General features: G+C 45.9%; 1 protein-coding gene across 2 annotated transcripts in view; it reads right to left on the reverse strand.

Moving 5' to 3' along the window:
- The window catches only part of DOCK11 (dedicator of cytokinesis 11), a 249713-nt gene that overhangs the window by 44471 nt on the left and 181766 nt on the right, over positions 1–23476 (reverse strand). For both annotated transcript variants that reach the window (XM_083159557.1, XM_083159556.1), the window contains 5 exons: positions 20683–20805; positions 16771–16884; positions 7038–7184; positions 5808–6018; positions 810–1000 (listed from right to left, as the gene is read on the reverse strand). In XM_083159557.1, coding sequence (XP_083015683.1) covers positions 810–1000; positions 5808–6018; positions 7038–7184; positions 16771–16884; positions 20683–20805 — 786 coding nt within the window. The remainder of the gene's footprint in view (positions 1–809; positions 1001–5807; positions 6019–7037; positions 7185–16770; positions 16885–20682; positions 20806–23476) is intronic.

The following is a 23476-nucleotide window of genomic DNA, read 5'->3' on the forward strand; positions in this document are numbered from 1 at the left end:
TTTACAATTATTTATTTTTCTATTTTTTTACACACTGATGCATGCACGGATCTGACTGATCCATGCTGGCTTCTGCCAAATACACCAGGAACATGAAGTGTATTTTCCTAGTGTATTTGGCCGGCAATTAGCGGCCGTTTACCACTAATTAGCGGCCGTATCGAAAATACGGCCGCTTAGTAAATTCGGACTCACCATTCTTTTGAATGGTGATTCCTAATTGTATTCTATCGATGGCGTATACATTCGTATTTGTAAATACAATTACGAATGTGCCATCAATACGAATGGCCGTATTTTCGGGATAGTAAATCCCAAAAATACAAATTTGTAAAAAAAATAGGTGGATTTCTGGATACGAATACACCTATTTTTTTTTACTAATTTACCTTAGTAAATTTCCCCCAAAGTGTTTTACATGTGCATTTAAAGCATTCATCAGCCTATTGGTTAATCAGGCGCTGCTTAGTACACAGTGTTTTTTAATCACTTCTCTTATTTCACTCTTCTTTTTGATTTAGTTATAATTTGCTGATTGACATGTACATATTAAGTAATATAATACATTTGTAATCCGTTATTACAAATATTGCGCTCCGTTATAACCTACTTTCTTTGGCATTTGAATCCATTGTATAATTAAGTAAGGCATGGATCCCCCAAATATGGTGATTATTTGAATAGAACATTTTGGAGGGCGTCCATTCGCCGGGAGGGGTTTGGTGAACTCGCAAGGCTGCGAATTCGCAGCCTTGCGAAGCAACCAGAATAACCCCCAAAGTCCAGACGAGTTGTAGGTTCTGCCTTACCTGCACAGACACACAGCCCTGTAGTTTAAGCTGCAGCTGGATCTTATCCACTTCCACAGATGAGCAGATCTTCTGCAGGTCAGCTGTCTTGTCCTTTATCTCATCTATGGCCACTTCTATTGGCTTCAGGTCAACTTGGTGCTCGTAGATAACCGGTATTCTTTTCTTAACATATGGAAAAGAGTTTGATGCTGAAAAACAAATGGTTATCCTTTAAAGTTATATTTGATATTGTATGAAAGATCAAAATGCACTAAATGAATTGACGTTGTAGTAATATAATAAAATATAATTATTTTGCATTGAAAACAAAACCCGAGAACCTTGTTACTGAACTCATTGTTTACTACATTACATGCCATCTTAGTGGCATGTCTCATTTACCTTACAGATGTCACTACACACATCACCCCCATGTGGTAAAAGTCGCAATATAAACAACGCGTGACCTTTGTGCGACTTTTGTAGGAGCTTCTTAGTTCATGGTTTGTGGTGCAGCATTATACCCATTCATTTCAGTGGAAGCATGTGATCACCATCTCCCTAGGTAGAGCTATTAGATAAGCCATACATGTTACCATTTATCCTGCTACATCTGCATATGACTGAGCAAAAACTTCACATTATATGCAAAATTTGAAGGAATAATTGTAAGATGTAAGTTAAGATATGGACAGCAAGTGAGACGGAGACTGACCGAGCTATTGCTGATTTACCTCTATCACAATGCTCTGACACTAAGGGGGAAATTTACCAATATGAAAAACCTAGGGTACTTGTTTCCTAGCACGGCCACACCGATTTACATCGGGGTGGTCGTGTCGGAAAAATCGGGTCGATCGCATCGCATGCGATTTGGTCGCATGCGATGCGATCGACGCGACCGACCGATTTTGGACCCGATTTTTTTTTTTTAATGAAATGTAAATCGGGTCCCTGGGACCCGATTTTACATTGGATTCAATGTAAAATATTTCCCAACCCCCCCAAATGTAACGGCGTACAACCCACCCCACGATAGACGCCAACCCGAAGCGTGGCGAGCGCAGCGAGCCCGCGAGGGGCGGCGGTGCGCGTCCTCCGACCTTTTCATTCCCCTACTATCCACGTCGGCGTGGAGTTGAGAATAGAATAGTGTGGCGAGCGCAGCGAGCCACCGAGCCCGAAGCGTGGCGAGCGCAGCGAGCCCCGCGAGGGGACGCGTATACCTGTGAAGTTATACGCGTCCCCTCGCGGGGCTCGCTGCGCTCGCCACGCTTCGGGCTCGGTGGCTCGCTGCGCTCGCCACACTATTCTATTCTCACTCCACGCCCTAGTGGATAGTAGGGGAATGAAAAGGTCGGAGGACGCGCACCGCCGCCCCTCGCGGGCTCGCTGCGCTCGCCACGCTTCGGGTTGGCGTCTATCGTGGGGTGACGACGGGGACATCTATAATGTGAAATGGGTCATATTGGCCCATTTCACATTTTTCACATTTTTTCACTATTTCAATGTTAAAAAATATTTTAACATTGAAGCCTATGTAAAAATCGGGGGCATCGCGTCGGGACCATTGTTAATGGTCCCGACCGACGCGATGCCCCCGATATTTTACCTTTCCCGACACGATTTCAATGTTAAAATATTTTTTAACATTGAAGTCTATGGGGAAATCGCGGGCATCGCGTCGGGACCATTGTTAACGGTCCCGACCGACGCGATGCCCCCAATATTTTGTCCTAGCCGGCCAAATGGACCTGATTTCAAAGGAAATCGGGTCCATCGTATGGATCGTGTACCTTAACTTAAAGGTACACGATCCATACGATTGTGGCCGTGCTAGGAAACAAGTACCAAACCTAGTTTTTCGTATTGGTATTTCCCCTCCGACTGCATACGACTGTTTTAGTCGTATGCAAAGTCGTGTTCCGGAGGGGAAATTACAAAGCAGTCAGATACGACTGCTTTGTAACCCTCCGATGGTGTAACAATTCGTATTAGCGGCCGTATATACGGCTGCTAATACGAATTATTTCTAGCAGTCTGCACGGATCAGTCAGATCTGTGCAGGCTGCAGAGTGTAAAAAAAATTTAAAAAAATAAACAAATGGAAAAAAAATCGGCGTGGGGTCCCCCCCACAGCCGAAACCAGCACCAGGCTGACGGAGCCTGGAGCCGGTAATTAAAAATCAGGGAACCCGACAAATAGGGGTTCCCTGATTTTTAACAACCAGCCCCAGGCTCCTGCTCTGGGGCTGGTTCCCAAAATACGGGGGACAAAATGACTAGGGGTCCCCCGTATTTTAAGAACCAGCCCCAGGCAAAACCAGCCAGCAGGGTAATGCCACAGCCGGGGGGAGACTTTTTATGCAAGTCCCCCCGGCCAAAGCATTCATCCCTACAGACCAGTCAGCCTGGCCAGGGGCCCTGGGGGAGTGGGGACCCCCCCAATGAAGGGGTCCCCCCCCTCCAGGACTTACCTGACCAGGCTGAAGCCTGGTACTGTCCCCGATGCCCCTGGGCGGTGGGCATCGGGCTGATTATAGTGTAAAAAAAAAGATAAAACTATTGTTTTTTACTGTGGCACTACAAGTGCCAGCAAGCCTCCCCAGCAAGCTGGGACTTGGAGAACCACAAGTCCCAGCCTGCTGGGCATTAAAGGGCCCGCTGGCACTTGTAGTTCCACAGTTAAAAAAATTGTGCACAAAACACACTGACACACATTTGAAATAAAAGTTTAATACACACATCACAAACACACTGATACTTACCTATCTTGATCCCGTCGGTAGGTCGCTGGCTCCGGTGTCGGCCGCTCCGGGTCGACGGCACCGAGGTCGGCGTCCTGTCTGAAGAAAATCCATGTTGGACCTGTGTAAGTAAATCCTACTCACCAGGTCCTCCATGGATGGTCTTCTGTCTTATCTCTTCTTTTCCAGGACTTTATTCTTTATCTTCTGTCTTCTGTCTTCTTTCTTTACGCTGCCGGCTGTCGGGACTTTCAGAGCTGGAGAGATGTTGCCTCCTCGACGTCTGGACTAAGAATGAATTCTAGCCAATCAGGAGCCGCCTAGTGGCCAATCAGGAGCCAGTAAAGTCGGCTCCTGATTGGCTAGAATTCATTCTTAGTCCAGACGTCGAGGAGGCAACATCTCTCCAGCTCTGAAAGTCCCGACAGCAGGCAGCGTAAACAAAGAAGAAGACAGAAGACAGAAGAGAAAGAATAAAGTCCTGGAAAAGAAGAGATAAGACAGAAGACCATCCATGGAGGACCTGGTGAGTAGGATTTACTTCCACAGGTCTAACATGGATTTTCTTCAGACAGGACGCCGACCTCGGAGCCGCCGACCCGGAGCCGCCGACACTGGAGCCGCCGACACCGGAGCCAGCGACCTTCCGACGGGATCAAGATAGGTAAGTATCAGTGTGTTTGTGATGTGTGTAGTAAACTTTTATTTCAAATGTGTGTCAGTGTGTTTTGTGCACTATTTTTTTAACTGTGGAACTACAAGTGCCAGGGGGCCCTTTAATGCCCAGCAGGCTGGGACTTGTGGTTCTCCAAGTCCCAGCTTGCTGGCACTTGTAGTGCCACAGTAAAAAACAATAGTTTTATCTTTTTTTTTACACCATAATCAGCCCGATGCCCACCGCCCAGGGGCATCGGGGACAGTACCAGGCTTCAGCCTGGTCAGGTAAGTCCTGGAGGGGGGGGGACCCCTTCATTGGGGGGGTCCCCACTCCCCCAGGGCCCCTGGCCAGGCTGACTGGTCGGTAGGGAAGAATGCTTTGGCCGGGAGAACTTGCATAAAAAGTCTCCCCCCAGCTGTGGCATTACCCTGCTGGCTGGTTTTGCCTGGGGCTGGTTCTTAAAATACGGGGGACCCCTAGTCATTTTGTCCCCCGTATTTTGGGAACCAGCCCCAGAGCAGGAGCCTGGGGCTGGTTGTTAAAAATCAGGGAACCCCTATTTGTCGGGTTCCCTGATTTTTAATTACCGGCTCCAGGCTCCGTCAACCTGGTGCTGGTTTCGGCTGTGGGGGGGACCCCACGCCGTTTTTTTTTTTTCTATTTTTTTACACTAAAGCCTGCACGGATCTGACTGATCCGTGCAGGCTTAAAGCAAATACGACAGGGAAAGCAGGGTGTATTTTCCTGTCGTATTTGCGTGGGTGTTTTACACCACTTAGCAGCCGTATTATCCATACGGCTGCTTAGTAAATCAGGAATCACCATTCTTTTGAATGGTGATTTCTGTCGTATCCTATCGATGGTGTAGGACATTCGTATTTGTAAATACAAATACGAATGTTCCATTTTTAGGAATACGAATTGTTGTATTTTTGGGATTGTAAATCCCGAAAATACAAATTCGTAAAAAAAAGGTGTATTTCTCCCTACGAATACACCTTTTTTCTACGAATCCATTTTGGTAAATGTCCCCCTAACTCTCTGTATGCCCATTCCCGATGCAGAGGCTTGTTTATACAAGTACATATGCACAGAGCCAATTTGGCATTTTCTATCCTTTCATTGGCCACATTTTCAGCTGGGCACAAACTGGTTTTCCTGGAACAGGGCCAGGACTGTAAAATGTGCAGAAATTGCAATGAGAATTAATTCTTCCACAAAATATGTAGGAGGTATTCAATGTGGGATTCCAACTGTCGGAATGTTCAGACAGTCGGAATCCTGGGTCGGGCAGGTCACCTGCAACTTGACAGGCGGAATTCAATGTTCTCCCTGTCCAGTGGTGAAAAGTGGGCGTGTCTGCAAAAACGGACATAGATTGATGAGCAAACGTATCCGACTTGTTTTAAAGTCAGATGTGTTCCGCCTTCAATACTGTCTGAAATGGCAGTATTGAATAGGTGGAGGCCGCTATTTCCCCTGTCGTAAATAGTGACTGACATTGAATACCCCCTGATATTGACATTCACTGTTTATTGTGTTAAAATGTACCGTAGTTTCCCTATACAAATAACCACCATTGAATCTTCAGGACTGTGTAAGATCACTTACTTGTTAAGATTGTTCTTTTCTTGCACTGCTCTTCCACGCTCCCGTGTTTTTTCCCTGACAGAGTATACGGTGTTTCAAAAACAAAACGGTTGATGTTGTGATTCTTCTCAAAATCTGTCTTCCTATCAGAGAGCTCTTGTTCTTCTAAATATGGCTTCACATAAGTTATTTGAATGTGGGCAAACTTTAGGTCAAGATCCTTAACATTAACCTGTTAAGACAGTATCCTTTTAGTGACATACACAATTTATATTGAAATCGAAATAAATATACCTACTGTAATCCGCAGTACCTCATAGAAATCTAAAGGCCCTCCAAACATTTATAAGAGTTGGACCCTTTTCACCAGATTTCGACAGATCGGGCCCAGAAATTAGGAAATGCAGTGAAAATCGTGTGTGTTTTGTATTCCAACATTTGTATTGAATAAAGATTAAGTAACAGGAAAAATATGACAAAAAAACAGTAAAATCACAGGTAGATCGAAGTTGTCTGCGTATATAAGGGAAGATTGGCTTCCCTAATAAAAAAAAAAACAAAAAACACCCCGGCCGGGAGCCAGGTGGGCGGGCTAAAACAGCCCGGAGCCGGGTTGGCGGGTGGGCTGAAAAGGCTGGGAGCCGAATTGCTGGGTGGCCGGGCCGCCTCATACTGCCGAGAGCTGGGTGAGTGGGCTAATGCTGCCGACAGTGAGGCGACAGTCACAGAACGGTGCGGGCAGCAAGTCATAGAGGTCAGGGGAGAATTGGCTACACATTGATTTGTGAGAGTGGGATATGTTACTTGACACCAGGGAGTATTATGATGAGAATACCACAGAAGCCAGATAGAATGGAATTGTTTTACCGTGTTGATCTGGAGGCTAGTAATATACTCCATTTTTGCCACAAACCATAACCTGTTTAAAAATTCTCAGAGACTTGGAGCTGTGGGGATCTTCCAGTTACGGGAAATTTGGTATTTGGCTGAACATGAAATGTGAAGGAGTTTGTTGGATAACTTTTGCACATTATCTAAGGGGACACACATAAGGAGATTATCTGGTGCCCCCCTGCACCAGATAATGTAGTGTATGGCGTGATGTGAGTTGTTGTATGAGAGATCACTGTCTGTGTCCTTCAGCTGACTAAATAACCCTGGCAATATTTTTGTCATCTTGTCAACATAATTATTGTAGTTACAGTACTTCTATTCTGTTATTATGGTTCCAACTGGGTTTGCTGATGATACCTTATTAGAATCCTGGATCATTTTCACAGTGTCTGTACCAAACTTTTCCCCATATAGATTTAGGAGTCGCAAGGATATCTCAGAAAGGCCTGTAAGTTTTGGCTCCTTGTAGATGTATTCTTTGCCATCTTCATCTTCAAAGAAAGCCTGTGGAAAAGAATATCACTGATAAAAATGTTCATGTAATTCATGGAGGTTCACATGCAACTATACAAGACCTGGGAAATGGAAGAATGATATGCAGCCAAACTGTCAGTATGATGTGTTTATAGTCAAAACTGATTTCAACAGCTCAGATGCCGTTCAACGAGAAGCAGCCGTGATGAGAAAGGAGCAGGTCATTCCATATAACAATGACAAAGAGTGTAAGGTAGCATTTCGTATGCAGATATAGCCAGTCTTTAGTAGACATGCTGCACAGTGGCGTAGCTAAGTTTTGGGCACCCCCCCGCCGTTAGGGGGGGGGGCGCCCCCCCCCGCCAAGCACCCGTCGCCCATGCAAACCCCCCCAATCCCCCGCAGCCTTACCTATCGCGCTGGTCCCGGCGGCTCTGTTCTTCTGCTGAGGACCACCACAAAATGGCCGCCCCCATACAGCAGACAGTTTCAGAGAACTGTGTGCTATATGGGGGTGGCCATTTTGTGGTGGTCCTCAGAAGAAGAACGGAGCCGCCGGGACCAGCGAGATAGCTAAGTCTGCGGGGGATTGGGGGGGGGGGGGTGTAACTATAGCACCGCAGCCCCCGGCACCCCCACATGCACAGCGCCCCCCCCCCCGCGGTGGCGGGGGCTGCGGTGCTATAGTTATGCTGCTGATGCTGCATATATTTTTAAACAAAAGATGATTGAGTGTCCGATTGGCTCAATTTTGCAAATTAGACTGTATTTAACAAAAGATTTAAAAAAAATCACAAAAAGATTCATGGGGCTACTGTGTCTGCAAGGGCCGTTTAAAGGAAGAAAGGAGATCCTTAATATGTGCTTAAATTTCTGGTTCTGAGGTTTACAAGGTTTTATTTATCACTTTCTGTGGATAGCATTTGGATATATGTTCCCCTTTCTTCTGTATCTCTATATTTGTGTTCCCTTCCTCACCTTCCCAATCCTCGTGCAATACTTCTAATGAAAACATTGATGGTAAAAAATGTCCTGGGATACAGGAGAGAAGTGTGAAAAGGGGATGTGGTGAATTTCAGTAGAGTTGGCAAGCAATTGGTTACATGTAACTAAAATAATATATTGCTTTTTATATTGTATGTTTTCTATTGTATTTATTGTAGTCCTCCCGTTTTTGTATTAAATAAGTGTTTGTAACACTATAGTCGATCCACATTGCAAAAGTACTAGACAAATACAAGTATCTAACAGATGGGTACTTGTTTCCTATCTGGGCGCCCACGATTTTAATCGCGGGCATCGGGGGTAAAATCGTGGCCATCGCGGGCATCGCGGCCGATAAAAAATCGGGTGTGATGGGCCAGACGCGATGCCCGCGATTTTCCCATAGAAAACAATGTTAAATGCCTCAATTTACCCGCGATGACCGCGATTTACCATAGGAAACAATGTTAAATGGATCAATTTACCCAAATTATCATAGGGAACAATGGGAAATGTGGCAAAAACACCCCTGAACATAAAAATGTCCCCCCAAAAGTAGTTGACGCCACCCCGCCATCAACGTGAACCCGAAGCGTGGCGAGCGCAGCGAGCCCGCGAGGGGCGGCGGTACGCGTCCTCCGACCTTTTCATGCCCTACTATCCACTAGGGCCTGGAGCGAGAATAGAATAGTAAGGCGAGCGCAGCGAGCCACCGAGCCCGAAGCGTGGCGAACGCAGCGAGCCCCGCGAGGGGACGCGGATACCTTCACAGGTAAACGCGTCCCTTCGCGGGCTTGACACCTGGGAAGCCCGCGAGGGGACGCGTATAACTGTGAAGGTATCCGCGTCCCCTCGCGGGGCTCGCTGCGCTCGCCACGCTTCGGGCTCGGTGGCTCGCTGCGCTCGCCACACTATTCTATTCTCACTCCACGCCCTAGTGGATAGTAGGGCATGAAAAGGTCGGAGGACGCGTACCGCCACCCCTCGCGGGCTCGCTGCGCTCGCCACGCTTCGGGTTCACGTTGATGGCGGGGTGGCGTCAACTACTTTTGGGGGGACATTTTTATGTTCAGGGGTGTTTTTGCCACATTTCCCATTGTTCCCTATGATAATTTGGGGAAATTGATCCATTTAACATTGTTTCCTATGGTAAATCGCGGTCATCGCGGGTAAATTGAGGCATTTAACATTGTTCTCTATGGGAAAATCGCGGGCATCGCGTCGGTCGCATCGCATGTCATTATAATGACATGCGATGTACCCGCGATGCCCGCGATGGGCGCCCAGATAGGAAACAAGTACCAACAGATGTGATCTGCTGAGAACCCTCTAGACAGAAATATCCCAACAATAAGATGGTAAGTTTATCCAGATGACAGGAATATTCCCATGAACTCTGTTAACTTTCTATGCACTTGTATTTTGTCCCTATAGGAACTGAAAAAATGAAGTGCATGTCAGACATGGTCACTACGTAAACAACCAGGAACAATAACATTTTTACGTGTTCCTTGTATGCATAGCTGCCAACATTGTAGGAAGAGAAGTTCCCAAGGGTATTCTGTGGGACGCCTGACCACTGTTATGTATTTCATCCCGCGGAGCATCATTTTACTTGTGCTAACTTCACAAGTTGGGAAATACCGCCTGTTGGCACATGTCGGCTCAAAAAACCCCTGTCGACCTAATGCTTGTGTCGACCTTGTGCCATGTCGACCTAGACCCCTGTTGACTTTGCAGTATGTGGACCTAGTGGTGTCGACCTAATGACATCTTTAGGTCGACCATACGATCCATACCCCTTTTTATTGTAGCTTTCAACACATGTGGCAGCACCATTCCTCTTGGACAGTTACAGCCCTGATGTTATCATACCCACCTGTTGCTTGAGCATTTTGGAAGAGATAGTTCGGCTCTCCTCTCACAGTCTCTGTCTGGGCCCCAGAAGAGAGGGGGTGGGGCAGCCCAGAGTGGGCGTGTGGACTATACATAATATTATCACTAATACTTTTAATCTCCAATCCAGCAAATAACCATGCGGCATATTCATTTTGTTAATAATTGGGGGCTGGGCATTTTTTAACTTGCCATGATTCCTGGAGCAATCCATCAAGACGGATCTAAAAATCAGCTGGACCTGCATATCTTTTCACAGCTACTTTAGTGTGGGACCTCCTGTGGAAGGAGCTGAGCAGTGGCGGAGGGATCCAAATGGATCCTTCTTCGTGACTGGAATTGCTTCCAAAAAGTAAGCAGCGGAAGTGCAGGAACAAACGGTCTGTGAATGATTCTACAATCAATCTCCAAATATGTTGTGTTTTTGGAACTTAATAAATGAAGGTGACCATACTGATGATAGCAGGACAGATCGGGGCTGAAAGGTAATCAGGAAACATCTGCGATATCTCCTGCGTTACATTATAATGGCCCTTATTCTGATTGACGCAGACTTTACCGCATACTTTCGGATCGCGTGTTTACGGCGTCTGCGCATGCGTGGCGAACGCACCGCGCATGTGCCACGCCTTGACTCGGTACCAGTTCGGCCAGATCCCGTCCAGAACTGATCACCGCTATCATTCGGGAAATAGGGGCGTATTATGGGCGTCATGCGGAATGACACATGGGCGTAGTTTCAAAGTGGGCAAAACGGGGCGGAAACATGGGCGGACACGGGGGAGTACACTTATGTTGGGGGGCGTACATTCGGAAACCACTCCGAATGCACGCGATCAAAAAGGCCAGAAATGTGCGGTGTCCACAAGTGTACTATTGCTTTGCGGACACCACTCGTTGATGCGGTAGGCGAACGTACGCCTAATGACTACAACCATTAACACCTGAACCCAATAGAATCGACTCCTTTACTCATTACTCACTAATAGGACGCTTGTCAGTGCTTTAATTGAAACCATTGCTGCTTCAATTGCTGTAAGGGTTAATGTGTGCAATGCATGTGTTAGGCATGCTTGTAAGGATATATTGGAATCTAATTGATTCCAATTCCAAATAAGCTGTTTTTTATGAGGATAGGTAATTGAATAAGTGGGTCATGTGATGTATTGCAGAAGATACTTCATAGTGGGTTGTTTGGCGTAAATACTCCGCTTACGTGCGGTAGCACCGCTTGGCTCCCGTTCGGATGCGGTATTCCCGAGCATACACTGTAATACTCTGTAATACCGTGCCGAATCGGAGTGTTTCTCCCGCACACGCATGCTTTGTATGTCGTCCGTAAACACGCCCTGTTCTTAAAGAGTGAGTCCGTCCGAATGCGGAGGACACGTGGGCGTTTCTACGGACGATGGCCGCACGCGGCAAAACACCGTGGCGTACGGACCGCACCGTAAGAATGCGGGAATATCCGCACCGATCAGAATAAGGGCCAATGTATGGCATGAACACTTATTCCAGGTGAAAATATAAAATTTCACTTATCTTATCGTGCACAGAAAATGCCAGCTGACCACTGACTATAGATTAACCACCACTGGTTTCCACCCAATGGTAAACCGTTTTACAGTTTATGGGGATTGTCTGCAATCAGTTCCTTTGCACATGCACAGACTGGAACAATCTCATGTTTAACCATCAATTGTTCCCCCTGATTGTGGTGCCACAATGATGCAATTCAAGCCCAATCATAACGTCAAGATTTGCAAAGTAGGTGGCAGTATGCATCATTCGGGGGACTGGCATACTCTCCCCAGATTCTGGTAGCAGCAGTGAACAGCATTTGGAGGACCAGCATACTCTCCATAGAATCCAGTAGAGACAGTGAATAATGGGGAATACTCTCCCCAGATTTTGGTAACGTCAGGGAGCAACATTCCAGGGACCGGAATACTCTCCTCTGAGTCTGGTAATGGCAGTGAGCAGCATTCGGGGAACAACATACTCTGCCCAGAATCCAGGAGCAGCAGTAAAAAGCATTCAGGTATTGGCATACTCTCCCCAGGGTCTGGTAGAGGCAGTGAGCAGCATTCGGGGACCAGTATCCAGTCCCCAGGGTCTGGTAGCGTCAGCAAGCAGCATTCACAGGACTTGAATGCTCTCCCCAAAGTCCGGTAATGGCAGGGAGCAGCATTCGGGAGACCGGAATACTCTGTGAGTCCGGTAATGGCAGTGAACATCATTTGGGGCACCGTCATACTTTCCCCAGAGTCCGGTAGAGGCAGTGAGCAGCATTTTGGGGATGCGCATACTCTCTCCTGAGTCCGGTAGCGGCAGTGAGCAGCATATGGGGGACTGGCATACTCTCCCCCTGGGAGTCTCCTGAACAATCAGGGATTTCTATCCTTCTAGTTAAAAAAAGCATTGATAAAGAGCTGATGTTCTATTGAGTGCTAAAGTGCCTCATTAAACACCACTCACACTCCACCCGCAATGCTGATGTTCATGTAGTAGAGCAATTGGTACTTATGTATTATCTGGGCTCCCATGTTAAATGCACCCCATTTTTTCATACCCCTACTATCCAACTACACATGGAGTTGATTTTATATAGTGCCCGAAGCGTGGCGAGGGGACGCGGTCTCATAAGAAAAACGGGAGCCCAGATATTACATAAGTACCGAGCAAATTATTTGCAATTGCGTATTTAAGGGGATTTTACTTTAAAAAGTGTGTCGGTTTCCCAAATATAACATCTTCATTTTCAAGTTTACTTTATAATGAATGTGAATACATCACCAGTCGGCTACATGCAGAGACGCTGCATATAATCACACAACTGTTTGATCATTTGTGTCCAGCTGGATCAGGATGAAAAACATTGAAACCATTTACTATACACAGCTCCCAGCCAAGTACACACAAGTACTGTCTATGAAGTGTTTTGTATTTGTAATGAGTCACATCTGGGGATTGCTGTGTTTTCTTCCCCAAAGCCCGGAAGCTCCATTACTGTTATCAGAATATGTCCATAGCAAGCTCCATGCAACTGTGTAACATCAATGTTTCCTGATAAACGGAATGTTTGCTTACAAACGGAATGCCATACTCTCAGCTATCCCCATATAATTACACTTACGCCCTGTTTTGGGACTTCCGAGCAATGTCGTTCATTATATCGCCCAGTGTGTGTATGTTTCCGATGTCAGCACCTCACCGGGTCACCACGGCAGGGATTGCTTGGTGTGTACGGGATATAAGGACAGTATAAGTTCCGTCTAGCACAATGATGGAATCAATACAATTGTGAGAAAACTGAAAAGGGTGTGTGAGAAAGGGGGGCATGGGATTCAAAATTTCAGTCGACATGCATTAGGTCAACAGTGAACAGGTTGACCACTATTGGTCAACAATAGGTCGACACAAGCAGAAGTTCGACGTGGTATGAAAGTTGGCATAAGTTTTCATTATTTAATAGCTTTTTTGAAGAAGAAATCTAGATTTCCAAATAAGAACTTCAATACCATAAGCAACAAAACTAATTAATTCTGTTTGGATAATTGGTGGTGTGTTTCTAATGATACAGAACATTCTATCCATAATTTCCTGCTATAAAACATCGGAGAGCAAACATCAGAATACTCTGTGCCAAGCACACACAGAGAACATTGCCAAGCTGGAGAGCAGCATGTATATTGTGCACAAAGGGCCTGATTCAGGTTTACCAACAAAACAAACTGGGTAATCCCATGTTGCACTGCAGGGGTTGGCGATATAGTGTGCAGAGTTTGGGGGGTTATATTTTTTCTGTGCATTGTAAATACTGACTGCTCTTACACCGGAATCTAGCTGTCAGTTTGAACACATCCCACCCAGATCTAAATCTGTATGCACTTGTTACACATCTGCCTCCCCTCCAGTGCAGCATGGTTTTGCCCCGTTGTGTGCTGTTTTGCTTTTGTACAGTAATAAACGTTGTTGATAACTACTGGCTACTGAACTAGATTACTAGATAGTAGTATATGGCCAGCAGTGCTGAGATGCTGCTTTCAGCAATGTCCAGAGGTACTGTATTCAGGCAGTAAGCAGTGCTGGTCAGCAGTGGGGATACATAGGGTTGTTCTATATTGGCACACAGGATACCACCAAAGTTAAATGCAGCTTAAAGCATGTTTACAGTTACATTGTACTTCCAAAACTGTTAAAAAGTTGCATTTAAACATTGTCAGTATACTGGCAGAGACGCCGACAGCTCTGTGGGGCCCTTGTAAAAAGAGGGGTCTTGGCCAAAGGGAGGGGTTTGGCCATATCCCTGTAAAAACAGAAAACCTAGCAGGGGCTTTTGGGCAGCATTACGCGGAGCGATGGTGTATTCGCCGATCCATGTGGTTTTTGATCATGCCGGATTTTTCGGCCGTTGAAAAATTCTAACTTTGATTGAATAGGTCGAATGCTCCATTTTGCAATCCATGTAGATACTTAAAATATTCACAATACGGACTATAACTGCATTTACAATCTGTAATGTGACTTTTAGCACTTTCAGAACACACAAAGCCATTTTTCAAGTCATATTCCAACAGCATCAGACCTACAGTAGGTACTGGGGGATCTGCAGCCAAGGGGAGGAAACTGCAAATACAGACCTGCATTTGGGTTTCCATTGACTTGTAATTCAGAGTCTACTGTGGGTTAACACTATGAAGCGGATACGTATACAGTAGTCTGATGCAAGAATGCTCTGATAATGATGATGGTTGCTATAACAGTATAGTAATTAAGGGCAGTCACCAGCAAAGACATGGGGAACTCTGTGTGCACATTTTTTTCATGTGCAATATCCCAGGCTTTTGAAGGTAAGTGGAAAATTGGTATTGTGTGCTTTCTGTCTCTCTTATTTCATCAGATTGACCTCATCTACAAAATACGTTGTGCACAATTTACCCAGTTCACCCTTGTTCCTTCTCCATGAAGAATCTTGCCACAGATACATCAGGTCTTTTCATAAAGGTAGGTCAGTGACCAGAGTGGCAGCAGCAATGTGTGGGGCATCTGACTGGTGCATGGTGCCTCTGGCTGCCTACTGTGTTTGGAGCTCTCCGCAAAGTTCCAATCAGGCAGCAGTTAGCAGCAGCGGGAGTATCAGAGCAAGGATTAGAAACAGCGAAGGCAGCAGCAGCCAGTAACAAGAATGGCCACTGGTCTGGAAGGAGGGCTGCTGCGCATGCCCATCAGCAGCAGCCTTCCTTCCATGGGCCTTTGCAGAAGGCTATGCCTGCACTCATTAACTTCCTGCAGTTAGCCCAGACTTCTACTATATCTACAAAGTCCAGGCAGGGTGAATGCTGTGCAAGGGTTTGAAGTGGGAGGGTGTGGTGTAATAATGTGTGGCATATATGTAAGGGGCATTACTATGTGGTGTTATGTGTATAATGGCATTACTAATGTGTGGCATAACATGTAAGGGGTGTTACTGTGGGGCTTTATGTTTAGAAGGGCATTACTAATATGTGTCAAAATATGTTATAGACATTACTGTGGCATTATGTGTATGAGGGCGTTACTGTGGGGTGTATTAAATGTGGCCGGCGAGGGGTTTAACGGCGAGGATCGTCGAAAACAAGCGATCCTCACGCCGGCCGCTCACCCTATTCAACTTTCAGGGGGAATCCTCGCTGTCAGAGGATGGCAAGTATTCCCCAAACAGTGAGGCTCGCTGTTAATGCAGGGAGCCTGCTGCATTTAGCCGCGAGTCTCTGTGGTTTAGCGTCCAAATATGCAGTTTCCCCCTCGCTCCAAAAACAGAGTGAGGGGGAAACAGCGTATGCAGCGGTCAGTTGAATTCTGACCCTGCGAGCTGTGACAGCGAGCAGGCAGCCCTGCTCACTCTCACAGCTGGCCCCAGCATTGAATACTGCCCTCTGTGTTTGAGGGCATTACTCCTGTGTAGTAGAATGTGTAAGGGGCATTACTGTTTGACATTATGTGTATAAGGAGCACTAATCTGTGGCATAACATGTATAAAGGGCACTACTTTGTGGTGTAATGTGAATAAGGAGCAAAACAGTGTGTTGTAATGTGAATAAGAGACACTATAATGTGACATAATGTGAAAAATGGATACTATTATGTGATGCAATGTGAATAAGGTTACACAACTGTGTGGTATAATTTGAATTATTAGTACTATTGTGTATCCACGCCTCTTTTTTTAGCATGAAAACCCTTTTTTGGCCTGCGTGCCATTGGAGCACACTGTACCTAGTATATTGGGGGTTTTAGAGTGCCAATGCTCTCGCTGGCACAAGTCATTAAAATGAGGACTGCTATTGGTGAGGGGTGATAGATGTTGCTGGTAGCTGCTGTGATCTGTGAGGACAGGTGCTATGCTGGGAGAGGGGTGATGGGTTAGAGGCTGAACCAGCAGTGGTGCTGGGTGCACCAGCCAAAATTTTACATTAGGACATAAAAATCGGTAAGGTCTGCTGTGTGATAGATTTCATTAATAACTGCTGGTTAGAGAATGAGATACCAAATCACAAGACAATGGCAATTCCACAAGACACAAGCATGACCTAGAACATAATTATGCAGATTTGTACAGAATCTCAGAGCATTCTAATACTACTAACAAAATATAGTCTAAGGAATTGCTAAAATGACAAAGTTTTAGTTGCATACATTTACAGATAGATTATGTTTTTAGAATGAATACCCCAAAAAGTGACTTGTGACTTACTTGCCCATAGAAGGCCACCCGAAAATAAGTTCCTAGTAAGCGTTTCCCAGAATGCATGACTTCCAGGATCTTTGTATAAGCATTGTGAAGAGTCCTGTACAGCTGTGTGAGTTTCTGAAATAAAACAAATGAAAACATTTAGAAACTAGGTCATATAGTATGCAATAGTCTTAACCCTTTGAGAGAGATGTGCAAAATATCCACTAAAATTTCTAGTGTCCCTCACATTTGTTGACTTCCTCTTCTTTCTGCTGAATTCAGGGTGAGTGGTCATGCTCTCCATGGGCTCCCCAATTGCTTTGTGTCACCCGCTTACCCTGATAGTTACACGCTTACAGCCTCACTCTTAGTATTGAGACATAAGATGGCCCCCTCACCTCGTCCGAGGCGTTCATCTCGCCTGCCGGCCCGCTTTGCTGAGGGCGGCGATGGCGGCGCCGCCGGGTCCCCTGATGTGGCTCCTTCTGCTGGGGCTCTCACAAGTCTGCCTATCAAAAAAATCAATGCTGTCTATGAGGATCCTTGTTGGACTTAATGCAGGTAGTGGCTGTGAAACCTCTAATATTTCACTTCCATACTTTCCCTTGGGGCATAATGCCCTACTTTGCTGCCCTCTTCTCCTTGTACTCTGTTGTCAGTGGCAAGTGGGGGCCTACATGGAAAGCAGGGGACATGCTCACCTTCCCGGGGGCTGGGAGGATCACCCAATTTTTGGGAGCCTCCCCTCCATTCATAATGTTAGGCAAGTATGCCTTAAGGGGTTGTAAAGTGGGTATTGGTGGCAGTATGGCAGAACTTTTGCCTTGGGTGCTGAGAAGCCTTACACTGGCCCTGATTAGGGGCCAGATGTAATAGGGTGTGAGAATCAGAAAGTGAGATATTTTGGGAGAGGTTTCCCGTTTATTTTAAGTGCCAATCCATTACATGGCAAAATCAACCTGGTTTTGCAGTGTAAATAATTGCTGCTTTAAAATAATGTCAAACCTCTCCCAAAGTCTCTAACTTTCTTATTCTCACACCCTATTACATTTGGTTCATGGTATTTAAACTTCCAGGCCATCAGTTAACTTGTCCTCCACCAGATCTATGGTTAGCTGGATAACTGATTCCAGAAAGAAGTTTTAAGAGTTTTACCTGGTTACACACACATTTGTGGTGCCATGGGCAAATATGTACATTGACTCGCTGCCTGTTAAACATCACTGTAGAAACATTGATTAATGTAATGAATTTACATTACATGGCATCTTAATTTTGTATACTTCACAGAGATATATTGTAAATGTACACTTAAAGGGTAAATAGGGCCAATTCAGACTGGAGTCGATAAACCACAGGGTGAGATAAAGAGATTGCAATATGTACAAAGACTTCTCAAAAGGGAACATAAGGGACTTGCTTATCTCCTCAGAATGAATGTGTCATAACTGTAAAACACCGGCATTAACAATCTCTTTCCTGCAATATATTCACATAAAGTCACTTTAACAACATAAATATACTGCTCATTAGCCAGAAAACACTTGGGACATTGGGCCTCATGCATAGATGGTTGCAGCGATGATACTGGATGCAATGGAGCAATGTATTTATGCTAGACATTTATCTGAGTCGCACCGAGCATACCTCCCAAATGTGATCATTCAATGTCAAATATTAAAATTAGATGTATGGCAGGAGAACAGTGGATGGAGACTGCATGGATATGTTGTGTCATACAGCAGCGTCGGAGTGCTGATGGCAGATAAGTACCTGCCCGTTACTGTATTAGGGTTATGGATTGGGTTAGAGCTGATGGTATTAGGGATATGGTATTAGGTTTGTTTTTGCGGGTTAAGTTATGAGTGAGGGTTTTAGGGTTAGTTTGGGGGATGTGTTTAGAGCAGTGGTTCCCAAGCTTTTTTGAATCACGGCGCCCTAGAGCATCCAGAAATTTTCATGGCACCCCTAGGCTGAATGTTTATTATTGAGAAATTCGGTACTTGTTTCCTAGCATGGCGCCCGTCGCAGGTGATCGCATACCTTAACTTAAGGTATGTGATGGACGCGACCGACGCGATTTCCCCGACAATTAAAAATTTGAACATAGGGAACAATGTTAAATGGGCCAATGGACACGATTTTTCATTGTATACCCACCCTTATGGGTATTTTATGTGTGAAATGCCCCCCCCCCCCCATTGTTAACGCCACCCCACGATAAACTGCACTCTCCATGCATTCCTGATGCCCATTGGGACCCAGGAAGCAGGGTAAGTAAGAAGAGATTAGTCTGACACTCAAATCAAATAGATGGACACCAGCCGCACTCACTGCTCCACTGGGAGTAAGCAGGACCAGAGTCTGACCACTGGCTTCAGGCAGTGTTGCTTGCAGAACACCCTCATCTGAAGCTATAAAAAAAGGGCTGTTAAACCATGTATTGAGCAGCATTTCCTAATCTGAAACCCACAAGATGACCTCAAACCAGGAGACTAAACATAAGCACTTGCCTGTGTGGCATAGAGGGTAAACACGCATAAAAACTATGTTACAAGTAGACCATCAATTTTTTGGCATCTGGTGGTCTGGCACCTCTTTAAATTCAGACACAACTGGTTCTGGGTAGGGATGGCCATCGACCATCGATGATTCAAAATCATCGATGGTTTTTGGCCGATGTCGAATAATTTTGCCATCCATGGGGGAGAACCAGATGGTTTCCCTCCTGCCTAATCAGCTTGCGACGACTGGTACCTTAGTATAAAGATAAAGCCATGACTGACTCAGAATCAGGCCCTTAGAGCCACTCTAATATGGCTCTCATGCCCATTATGCTCCTTCAGCATGTAATACGGCCCCCTTTATAATGGACATTTTTGGTTACAACCCTTACTAATGAAGCAGTACCAGCTTCACATAAAACACTTAAGGCCCATACACACTGGGGGATTTTGAGCTGAATGTACAGATAGAGCCATCCTCATCTAGCCCTTTAATAAGATTAAGGGCCTAATTCTAGTTCACTCTTTCTGACAAAATCCTTCTTAGATGGACAAAACCATGTGCACTGCAGGTGGGGCAGATGTAACATGTGCAGAGAGAATTCGATTTGGGTGAGTTATTTTGTTTCTGTGCAGGGTAAATACTGGCTGCTTTATTTTTACAATGCAATATAGATCTCACTTTGAAGTAAAACCCCACCCAAATCTAATTCTCTCTGCACAAGTTACATCTGCCCCACCTGCAGTGCACATGGTTTTGTCCATCTAAGAAGGATTTTGTCAGAAAGATTGAACTAGAATAAGGCCCTAAATGAGCCAGAGCTGTCGGACTTAATCCTATACTAATCTCCTACTGTACTGTTCTATGTATTGTATTGCAGCTGAGAACAATAGGCCTTTGCTCACCATGGCTATCCAGAGAAGGCTATCTGAAGAAGGCTCTGTAGCTAGTTTCAGCTCAAAAGCCGCCAGTGTGTATGCCCCGTGATGAGCGGTGAGCACAGATGCACACTCCTGCATCACCACCAGCAACCTCCATCTGTCAGCACCAGCAGACTGTTGCCACTTTCCACACTCTCCTACTATGGAAAGTGGTTCACTGTCAGTGAAAATAGCTCAGTGTGTATGCACTGAGCGATAATCCGGCCAACAATTTTTATGTCATCGCTGCTCATACACGCTGGGCAAAAATAAACCAGTATGTATGGACCTTTACAGTGGGGCGTATACAGCAGCCATGTGATCAGGAAACAGATATTGGCCTTAAATGCATCCAAATAGGTACATGCTGAAACAAAGTCTCCTTTTGAAAGGTATGTATAATCCATCCCATAGACATAACGCTCCTGGCAAGAAAAGCACACATAATAGTTTCAGAACACATAAGACCATGCACAATGTAGTGCAGCATAGTGGTATTTCTACAAACCTCAAATTCCCGTCTCTTTTCATAAATTGGAATAAGCATCTTTGAGACTTCAGAGATGGTTTCATATCTCTCTGCTTTCCATAAGCTGTCCACACACTGCTCCAGTAACTCCACCAACACCTCCTGATGGGACAGAAAAACAGTAGCAGTGAAAACTACTATAAAGAATTAGTGCCATACATAATGATCCAAATGTTCTAATTCAGTGGTTCTCAAACTCCGTTCTCAGGACTCCGCACAGTTCACGTTTTCCAGGTCGCCCGACAGGTGCACTCATTACTAAAGCTGGCCATACATCTACACATTTAGGGGGAAATTTACTAAAGGAAATTTGGTACTTGTGAGTTATCCGGACGCCCGATTTCTAAATCGGGTCGGATCGGGCACATCGCATCGCATCGCATGCGACCATCGGATGCGATGCGATGCGATGCGATGACCCGATTTTTCCATAGGAATCAATGTTAAAATGGACTGAGTCCATTTTAACATGGAATTCAATGGGAAAAAGGGGTCCTTTTCATACCCCTACTATCCAAGTGGGCATGGAGTTGGACATAAACCTGTGGCGAGCGTAGCGAGCCACCGAGCCCGAAGCGTGGCGAGCGTAGCGAGCCCCGCGAGGGGACACGGAATACCGTCCCCTCGCGGGGCTCGCTTCGCTCGCCACGCTTCGGGCTCGGTGGCTCGCTACGCTCGCCACAGGTTTATATCCAACTCCATGCCCACTTGGATAGTAGGGGTATGAAAAGGACCCCTTTTTCCATAGGAATCATTTTAACATTGATTCCTATGGAAAAATCGGGTCATCGCATCCGATGGTCGCATGCGATGCGATGCGATATCGCATCGCATCTGATTGTATGCCTTAACTTAAGGCATACAATCAAAAAATCGGGCGTCCAGATAACTCACAAGTACCGGAAATTTGTAAAAAATAGATGTATTTGTATCCAGAAATACACTTATTTTTGACATTTACTATCCCTAAAATATGGCAATTCGTAGTCGTATTGATAGCACATCAATACGACTACGAATTGCCGTATTTTCGGGATAGTAAGGGGGACATTTACCAAAATGGATTCGTAGAAAAAAGGTGTATTCGTAGGGAGAAATACACCTTTTTTTTACGAATTTGTATTTTCGGGATTTACAATCCCAAAAATACAACAATTCGTAGTCCTAAAGATGGAACATTCGTATTTGTAGTTACAAATACGAATGTCTACACCATCGATAGAATACGACAGAAATCACCATTCAAAAGAATGGTGGTTTCTGATTTACTAAGCAGCCGTATGGATAATACGGCTGCTTAGTGGTGTAAAACACCCACGCAAATACGACAGGAAAATAGAACACCATTTTCATGTCGTATTTGCGTTTTTGCCTGCACGGATCAGTCAGATCCGTGCAGGCTTCGGTGTAAAAAAATAGAAAAATTAAATAAATAAAAAAAAAAACGGCGTGGGGTCCCCCCCACAGCCGAAACCAGCACCAGGCTGACAGAGGCTGGAGCCGGTAATTAAAAATCAGGGAACCCGACAAATAGGGTTTCCCCGATTTTTAACAACCAGCCCCAGGCTCCTGCTCTGGGGCTGGTTCCCAAAATACGGGGGACAAAATGACTAGGGGTCCCCCGTATTTTAAGAACCAGCCCCAGGCAAAACCAGCCAGCAGGGTAATGCCACAGCCGGGGGGAGACTTTTTATGCAAGTCCCCCCGGCCAAAACATTCAGCCCTACCGACCAGTCAGCCTGGCCAGGGGCCCTGGGGGAGTGGGGACCCCCCCAATAAAGGGGTCCCCCCCCTCCAGGACTTACCTGACCAGGCTGAAGCCTGGTGCTGTCCTCGATGCCCCTGGGCGGTGGGCATCGAGCTGATGGTTTGGTGTAAAAAATAGAATAAAAACCATTGTCTTTTACTGGTGAACTATGAGTCCCAGCAAGCCTCCCCCGCAAGCTGGGACTTGGAGAACCACAAGTCCCAGCCTGCGGGGCATTAAAGGGCCCGCTGGGTCTTGTAGTTCCACAGTAAAAGAAAGAGTTAAATAAACACACTGACACACGTGAAAAATAAAAGTTTAATACATACATAACACATACATACTGATACTTACCTTTCTTGATCCCGTAGGTAGCCCTGGTCCTGATGTCCTGTGTCGTCCATGTCGGCTGTCTGCGTCGTCCTCCAGGTCCATGTCGACGGTCCGTGTCGTCCTCCAGGTCCATGGCGGTGTCCGGGTCTGAAGAAATCCATGTTGGAGCTGTGGAAGGAAATCCTACTCACCTGTTCCTGCGCTGAAGAAGTCTTCTCTTGGTCCGACGTAGTCCAGGTAATCTTCAAGCTGTCGCCGGTCCCCGCTGTCTGCGCTGTCTCTGCATCGCGCTGAGGAGAGATGCTGAAGTTTCATATTCGGCGCCTCTCCTCAGACTGAATTCTATTGGCCGCCTAGCAGGCCAATCAGGAGCCGACTTTCTCGGCTCCTGATTGGCCTGCTAGGCGGCCAATAGAATTCAGTCTGAGGAGAGGCGCCGAATATGAAACTTCAGCATCTCTCCTCAGCGCGATGCAGAGACAGCGCAGACAGCGGGGACCGGCGACAGCAGGAAGATTACCTGGACTACGTCGGATCAAGAGAAGACTTCTTCAGCGCAGGAACAGGTGAGTAGGATTTCCTTCCACAGCTCCAACATGGATTTCTTCGGACCCGGACACCGCCATGGACCTGGAGGACGACACGGACCGTCGACATGGACCTGGAGGACGACGCAGACAGCCGACATGGACG

This window comes from Crinia signifera, chromosome 9 (genome assembly GCF_055691185.1).
Source record: "Crinia signifera chromosome 9, ASM5569118v1, whole genome shotgun sequence".
NCBI lineage: Eukaryota > Metazoa > Chordata > Amphibia > Anura > Myobatrachidae > Crinia > Crinia signifera.